Genomic DNA, 8845 nt, shown 5'->3' with positions numbered 1-8845 from the left:
TCAGGAGTCACCGAAAAAAAATCAGACCTACTTGACAATAAAATTATAGAAATTATACTGAATACTTATTCTAAATATGAAGTGTCTCTGATAACTTCCAGTGAGAATTTAAATCATCCTTTCCCACACTGTAATGAAGAGAACAAACTGCTATCTTCTTGTAATCACATTGAACTTTTTTAAAATTAAGATTTCTACAGGTAACTACAGAAGTTAGTACTGGAGCTTCCTTCTGCTAAAACTGTTTTCCCCACATGAGTAAAAGATGTAATTTGGTACTGCTCATGATAAACTGAGAAAGCAACTATGCTTCCCAGTAGACTGCAACCATGGCTGGCAGAGCCAGCTTGATGAAAAGGCAATGCTTTAGTTAACAGAGACATTGATAATTACCAGATGGCAGACAAAATAATGTAAAAAATTTGCTGAGAGGTTACTGAATTTAGTTATACTTCAACTCTGACATGACCAGGACAAAAATGTGACCATCAGCTTTATATTGACTATGATGAGGAAAACTACCTCTGGGTAGTCAATATGAGCTCCAGTATGGATTGCTAGCACATAACCTAGAATATATCCCTGCAGTAAAAGGCTTCTACATCACACACACTTCTTTTCTTGTGCTGTCACAAATTTGACTGCAAGACATCATCCTATTTGCAACCTTCTCTTGAACTAGTATGGATCTACCATCTAGTTTACAAGGCTTTTCACATCACAGTCACAAAACCCCTATTATCAATTTCAGCTTTTTCACTCAGTCTTTTAAAAATTTGCAAACTTATTTTGTTGCTTTAATACAATCATCTACTACATTTCTATACAAAAAAAAATTCTCATACAAATCCCTCTAGTAGGCACTTAAAGTCAGGAAGTAATAAACCTAATGCTGCCAGTGAAATCTGAATTTTGCCCCTCCTTCTTACCATCCACAAGAGCAACAAATCAACAGGCTACACAGGGAGACTGAGATGCTCTGAATAAACAATACTGTTTTTAGTGTAGGGTGTGAGAATCCTCTGCAGGAAGCTACAAAATGTCAAGCAATTTGCTTGTACTTTAGAAAATTTCAGATACGTTTGCAAAAAAAAAAAAAAAAAAACAACCAACCAAAAAAACACCACACAATCTTTTTGCCTTGTCTACAGCAGAATATTCAACACATAGTGACTGAACCCGTGAGGGAACAGCAGTATGAGCACCAGCGATGCAGTATATCTTCAGTAACCATGCTGTTTTGGGTTCAGGCTTACACCCACCCACATATGTTGTATTATACCATTGCATAACCAGAGATCCCTGGAGCCTGGATTCTCAGTCTCTATGGCTGCACATACTGCAACTGCTGTGCCAATACAGAAATACTGATATCGTGTGCTGGTGCACCACCCCATCAAAGTGCTACTAGTGCGACTTTCCCATAGATAGAGGATAGTTCTTCAGCTCTTCAGGGTTTTTTTTTGTTGGTTGGTTTGGTTTGGTTTTGTGGGGGGCTAAATGTTCATCTAAGAAAGTGATATGCCAGGGAGAAAACTGAAGTGGTTCATTTATGTATATGCAAATGACAAATGCTTTCAATATTTGCTTGTTAGTAGGCAAAAGGAGACTAATACGGAGTCTGCTATTAGTAAGATGGCATTGAAAATGCAAAAGGAATACCCAAAAACATAAAGCTCTGCTGAAGCCAGGGGACTTGAATTTTAGAATGGGTTATCATTTGTAGTTGATGGTACTAATAAATGTGGAAGACGTTTGCCCACGTACTCATTCAAAACGAGTTTAAATATTTACTTCCTGAAAGTGTCCAATGTCACATACGCAAAGACAAAAAATATGACAGTTCATTGCTTTATCAAAACAACTGTTGCTTTGTGTACCAACAGCTTTAGTGTCAGAGAGAAGGGGAAGGGCTTGCAGGGGAGAGAAGAGGCCTGGAAAGGTAGAAAAAAACACCTTGCTGACCCGCAGGAAATTGGTGGGGGGAAAATCGTATGTCTGTATTTCTAGCCTGGAGAAGACAAGGGTGATCTTTTCACTCTCCACAACCCCGAAAGGAGGCTGCAGCCCGGTGGGGTCGGCCTCTGCTCCCGGGCAGCCAGCGCCAGGACAAGAGGACACAGTCTTAAACTGTGCCGGGGGAGACTCAGGTTGGGTGTCAGGAAGAAATTTTTCACAGAAACGGAGATTAAACATTGCAATGGGCTGCCCAGGGAGGGGTTGGAATCACCATCGCTGGAGGCGTTTAAGAGAACGCTGGATGTGGCACTCAGCGCCACGGTCTACTTGACAAGGTTGGTCATAGTTGAACTCGACGATCACAGAGCTATTTTCCAAACTAATCGAATCTGTGGTTCTGTGATTTCATGCTAACCAAAAGCAGGGATCATTTCCACCCTAGCAATCTGTCTTTTCCCCTTTTCCGAAGTCTCAGGAATTGAACTGGCAGTCCCCCGTAATCAGGGATCCCGAGGGTCGGGCTGGATTCTCGGCGCTGGATTGGTGCTGCCTGCGCCGCGCGCACCGCGCTAGTCTCGCACCCCCCCTCCCCCCGCGCCGTCGTAGCCCCGGCCCCGCCCCGCCCCGGCCCCGCCCCGCCACCCCCGGCCCCGCCCCCTCTGCGCCCGCGCCGCTCCCGCGCCGCCCCCCCCCCGGCAGTGCGGTGCTGCGCCGCGAACATGGCGTCGGAGGGGATGATCCTGACGAACCACGACCACCAGATCCGCGTCGGCGTCCTCACAGGTACCGGGCCGCGCCGGGCACGGCGCCGCGGACGGGCGGGGGGCGGCCGCGGGTCGGTGCGCTCCTCAGGCCGCCCCGCGGGGCGCCCCGCCGGCCGTCTGTCTCTCCCGTGGCGGCGCCGCCGCCGCTGCGCAGGGAGCGCCCCTCCGCCGTGCGTGCGGTACCCGAAGCCCGGAGCCGGGGTCGGGGCGTGGGGGCGGCGCTCCGGCCGCCGGCGGGCAGCGTGAGCGGGGCCGGCCGGCGATGGGCAGCGCTGCCGCAGGCGGGCGGGCGCCGCGGCCGCGGGGACTGACCCGGGGATAACCCGCGCGAAGGGGACGGAACGCGCGGGTGGGCGAGTGCCGGAGGGGTGGGGGGCCGGGACGCGGCCGGGCATCCTCCGAAGGCGGCGGAGCCGTGAGTGCGAAGGCGCTGGGGAGGGGAGCCCGCGGCCGGCGCAGGCTGCGGGCCGGCAGGTGCCGGGCCTGCCTTCCCCGGGCGGGAGGCGGCCTCGCCTGCCGGCCGCGGGAATGCCCGAGCGCGGCACGCTCCGCACGGCAGCTCCTTTGGGATGGCTCCGTCCCCTCCCCCTCCCTGGCCTTTACTTTGGGAATTGGGAGGGGGTGGGTGGGGATGCTTGTGCCTGTGTGCTCTCTGTTGGGAGGGGGAGGAGGGCGTTTATGATGCTGCTGCTCATAGCGCACGGATGATCCTTTAATAAACCCGTGGCACATGACCTGCGGTGGCAGCCCAGAAGGGCTCCCGGAGCCGGTACGGGTGTGACAGGCTGGGGGTTCCTTTGCCGGGGTCCTGGCGGCTATCCCGGTGCCCCGCGGCGCGCCCAGGAGCGGAGCCCCGAGGGCTCCCAGGGCACACGGGCGTCAGCGCCGATTCTGTGCAAGGAAGGGGCCAGAGATTTTGGCGAAATTTTTAGGCGTCAAGCTCAGTAGGTTTCACCGGCAGCCTGGGAAGACATGACTGTTTATGGAGAGCAGCGTTGTGAGCTCGCTTAGGAGTAGGAGGATGCTTGGAGTGAAAGAGGGGACACTGATGGGAGAGGAGGCCTGGAGTTAACCCTGAAGTTATTAATTGCCGCTCGCGGTGTTTAACCCGAACATAGTTCGGAAGCGGCCCGAGCCCGCGGGAGCCCCCGGCGCTGTTCCTCGGCCGGGTGCTGATCCCGCTGCCGGGGGCCGGGGATGTCGCCAAGGCTGGAGAAGAGCTGGGAAGAGCTTGGCCGCAAGGTGATTGTGACGATAAACCGCTAGAAAAGCACGGTATATACAAGTGGAAATTCTTAGCGTTGCTTTCAAATCCCAGGCAGTCGGATCCTTAGTATGGGTAGAGCGTGTTGGACCACATGCGAAAGTCACATGTGGGGTTTGTTCCCTTTGTTCCTGAAGGATAGAACATACGTGCACCTATCTGTTATTGTAGAAGTTAAAGTGAGAAGGGAGTGCCAAGAGAATGCTCTTTGCATATTTTGCAGAACTTCATGGTAACTTGGGTTATTATTTTCTTTTGATTGAGTTGTAATAATTTTCACATGTAAGTATTCCCAGAATGCAGTACTAGGCACATATGGTGTTATAATAATTTAAATAACGATTTAGTCTCTCAATAGGTTCAGATAATCTTTCAGAATGCACTTATTTTGTGCTGTAAGTCACACACTTTTGTGCTTGATCATTGTTAAACTCTTTTAACATTGTATCATTATTTGTAATTTCATTGAGAAGAGCTTCTAGCCTAATTTTAGTATTTTGTTTTTAAAGGAAAGCCAAGAGGCATAACAAAACAGAACAGTTTTAGTTTTTTCCTCTTAAAGTAATTGTTTTGAATTCCAGGTTAAAATTTTTTGCAAATAATTATTTTACCATTTTTAAAGGTTTTGAAACACTCTGGTTTCCTGCAGTTTTCCTAGCCTCTTTTTTGTGTTTGTAAACATGAAATAAAATGTCATAGCATGTATTTGGCCAGCCTTCATTATTTCCTGCTTCAGCATCTCCTTTAACCTAGGAGGAGAATATTTGTACTTTGGGAGATTTGGACCCTACAGCTGTTTCTGCTGTTTCAGCTGTGGAAAGAGAGCAGATTAAAAAACGTACTCTCCTGAATTTTTCTCACAGAAATTAACTAATGATTGCTTCTTGAACTAATAATTGCTGCTATGCAGAGGAATAAGTGTAGAAATGAAAAGGTTAGGTATATGAACTATTTTCAACATTTAGAATAGCTTAGTGATGAGAAATTAGATAATTAACATAACATGACTCCTTTAGCTATACTAATTAAAATTATAGGCATCTGTTTGTTTTCTTAGCAGTAAATACTTGTGGTTTTATCAGCTCAGGCATTTAGGTTTATGCTCCTGTTAGACCTAGTATACTCACTTTAGAAAATAATCAGTACTGCACCTTTTGGTCATATTCAGATGGAATTTAAATTTACTTAGGAAGGAGTAACTCTGTTGAATTAATTTGGAGGAAAGTTGTATGTTTATTTTTAAAAGAGGACATGCAAAAATTATTTGGGCACATTGTTATTCTTATCTGTTGTAGAGACTGATGTGCGTGGCTCCAGAGTGTATTGAGAGTGAGTAATGTTTGTCATAAGGCTTAGTTTCATTACATTGTTTTGTTTTGAGTAAGTTACTGTATTTAGTTTTGCTTATTAGACCTCTGTGTTTGTGTATGTATTGCTGGTTTCCATCTAGAAACAAATGTGTGTTTTTTCACTTGTGGCAAATTAGGATAGGTATGGTGGATGAGAGAAGTAGAAATCATGGTTATTAGGTAGAAATCTAAGTTACCAACGTAACTTGACTGTGTTCAAATGCAAATTTATGCAGAATGTAGCACCTTGGGCTTTTTTTACAAAAATTTCTTGTTAACTTCTTTTATACCCAGACTGTCAAAGTCTTTTAGTTAAAAGTCAATGGTAAGAAAAATGTCCATAATTAGGATATTTTCTCGACATGAAAGAACTGTCTTCCTAAAATCAGGAAAAATACTTCGTGTATGCAGCATCTGTGGACTTGAAGAAGACACTCGTGCTTATTTTTGAGTGTCTATATTGAAAGTTGTGAAGTTAAGCTTATTTACTGAAACAGTAGGAAATATACAACTGGCTGGTTACAAAACTGTGAAATTTGCAAACTAGAGGGTTATGTCTTATGCACATAGGAAGCCTCACCAGTTTGTGGATAGAAAATTCAATTCTAATCTCATGTCACTTTTATGGTAAAATACATTTTAAAAGGGCTGTGATGTTAACTATCAGATTGGGAGATTTTGTGATGGAATAACAGAATCGGAATAACAATGGATTAACATTTAATGTTCTGGATATCTTCTTTTAAGAAGGAAACAGTCAGAGAGAAACAAGAAATGTGGGGTGGATAAATGAAAAAGAGGAGTGATCTCCACATTTACAGTAAAGGTTAGATTCTGTGTGTGCTCTGTATGTACTGTTGTGCATCAGTGCTTCCTTTGTAAAATACAAGTACAGAATTACTCTGGTTGCCCCTTGCAAGCCTTTCATGTTTGGGGTATCTCTAACAGAACAGTTGTTAATCAGTTACCAGTGGTGTCGAGTTGCTGAACCTGGTGTACTAAGTACAGAATTTTGTAATGTTGAAGTTGGCTAGAAAAGAGGAGAAATTGTGTGCTCTGGCCAAAGTTGAATCAATATTAGGTCATCCTTCACTGGTGGTAGCATTGGTAGAAGTTATATAATCTGTGACCTTTCTTCTTTTGTCAGGGACTAAAGCAGACCCTTGACTGGAACTGTCTGGAGAGTTCTGAATGATGTTGCCCTCTCACTAGCCCAGTGGAAAAAAACAGACTCTGATTCTCTCTGGTTGCTCCTATTTTGTGTTTTTTTCCACTCCATCCACCTTACCTTCTTATTTGCCTCTCTTTCCTGTTTTCTCTCCAGTTAGCATGTAATGCAGCTGGCCAAAACTTGAGGTTTTGTAACATGTTTGGTTTTTTCAGAGTATGCGTGATAAAAAATTGTCAGATTTTGGTTTGCCTAATAACTTCAACCAGCTTGTCTGCTTTTGAGGCAGGTCTGTGAGAAAGTCATCACCAGACATAAACATCATTTTCTTTTTTTGCTCCTCATTTTGTATTGTTTCTTCTTTGTTTAGGAAAAAGCTCTCGGACTAACTTTTTTTTCAGGATAGTTTTATTGTGTTCAGTATTGCTTTAAAAGTGGTACAGCCTTTCCCTTTTATAAAGGGAGTAAGGGGTTTAGGCAAATTTTTCTTCACATGCATTGTTCTTCCTTTCTTCCTCTGTGTAAAGATTAAAACATTTTTGATGATAGGTGTTGCCATAAGCCTACACAATAAAGCAGGCAAATGAATTTCTGAATGTGTAACTCAGACCTTGATGTCCCCCATAACCCTGTCCTGTGAAGATTACAGCAGTGTCTTTGTGTCTGAGACTCCATAGTTGGTTGAAATGATCTGAGTGTGAACATTGTGTCTGAATGTATCGCTTTGAAGCAAGCTTTCTCCTGAGCTGGTGAGGCCTTTATCTACTTGAGAACTGCAACCAAAGAGGTTGCCTGGGCAGATCTGAAGTTCAGTGATATGAATGTTTTGTAAAAATTATCTTTGAGAAATGCGGGAAACAAAATACTTTGGGTGTCACTATATGTTGGTCAGACTGGTTTAAAGAAATGTATAGGCTGGCTGTTTCCCAACTAAAAAATCATATGCCTCTCCCCTATTTTATGAAGTACCTGCTCATGACCTTCCTCTTGACTCTTCACTAATGACATGCAAGTTGCAACATCTCTTCATGATGGTGGTTCTGTTCATGCTTTGGAATTCATGGGAAACTTTCTTGTAGAGGTGTGTGTAGGAGGGGGAGGACTGACACTAGACTTGCTGGGAGTTGCTGTCAAATTGCCCTAATTGTCTAAATTGAAGTTGCTTCATTTTTTGTTTGTTATCTGACTTTTGTCTAGAATTGCACCCTACTGGGCACTTATCTTCAAAACCTAGATTAAAGGCAGTAGCTTCTCCTGGGAGCCTTAGAGAAATGCTGTGCTTCCATTAAAACTTTCTGGATTCAGAGTAACATTGATTTTCATCTTTCTCAACTGTAAGATTGTCATAGTGTTGAGTTTATCCATAGAAACTAGGAGGTCTCCCTCTTTGCCATTTGTAACTGTACATCTTCACAAAAGCATTTCTTCTTGACTTTTTATATGGCTTTGATGATGAGCTTTAGTCTCGTGAATGTGAGCAGTAAAATCGCCTCATTTCCTTTTTGTAGTCTAACTGTGCTTTACCTTTTAAACTTAAAGAGGAAGAAAGTCCTTGCTTCTGCCCCCCCTCCCCCATTTTTTTAGTCTACAATGTGGGGAAAAAATAGGTGGCTGAAATCTCTGTTGGAGTGAACTCTTGTACTTGAAGTTGCCTGCTACAGGACTGTTTCTTTTTAGTGAAAAGAAGTAGGAACACTGTAACTAAAAGCATCTAAAGAAAGAGATTAAAACATGAATGTATAGTTGGGAAATAATACCTCCTTGTGTAAGAAATGACCATTAATTTGGATGTTTATGTGTTTTTATAGATCAGGGTAAGAAGTCTTGTGTACTCAGTGTTTCTTGATTTGGAGTTTACTTATCCGAATACAGTTGAAAGACTTCCATTTTCACCCACGCTCCATGTCTGTGGTTCATATTTAGCAGCACTGAGCATACTCATTACAGCATGTTTTAATTTACTTTTCTAGGCTTATATTTGTCTCCTTTTCCAGTACTGCAGGAAAACTTTCCATGTTACTGATCTTAAAAATTAGGGATTGTGAATTTTGTGAAGATCAGCTTAATTCTGGGATACACTTTAGTTGGTCTGCTGGCTTTGTATTTGGACAGTAACAGAATATGTGATCATCAGGCCATGTTTTGGAGAGTCTAGCATAAAAAATTCTGATACACAGACACAGAATTCCACATTTAATGTTGATTTAGGCATAGCTGTCTGGATTTTTTTTTGTAGGTAAGCAACTATAGATTCTGTTGTCTGCGATTTGTGAAATGGTAATGCAACAAGAGGACGTGATAACTAAAAATGAGAACAAATTTTAGTTCTTGTTAGATATTT

The 8845-nt window shown here is 43.7% G+C and overlaps 1 protein-coding gene across 13 annotated transcripts in view; it reads left to right on the top strand.

The window, feature by feature from the left end:
• Positions 1–2636: 2636 nt before the first annotated feature.
• GPHN (gephyrin) overlaps positions 2637–8845 on the top strand; it is a 274586-nt gene continuing 268377 nt past the window's right edge. For all 13 annotated transcript variants that reach the window (XM_066321405.1, XM_066321403.1, XM_066321399.1 and 10 more), the window contains exon 1: positions 2637–2742. In XM_066321405.1, the coding sequence (XP_066177502.1) occupies positions 2679–2742 (64 nt within the window). In that variant the 5' untranslated portion in view covers positions 2637–2678. The remainder of the gene's footprint in view (positions 2743–8845) is intronic.

This window comes from Sylvia atricapilla, chromosome 6 (genome assembly GCF_009819655.1).
Source record: "Sylvia atricapilla isolate bSylAtr1 chromosome 6, bSylAtr1.pri, whole genome shotgun sequence".
Lineage (NCBI taxonomy): Eukaryota > Metazoa > Chordata > Aves > Passeriformes > Sylviidae > Sylvia > Sylvia atricapilla.
The sequence above is the reverse complement of the archived record's forward strand: the minus strand, read 5'-3'. Positions and strand labels throughout refer to the sequence as shown.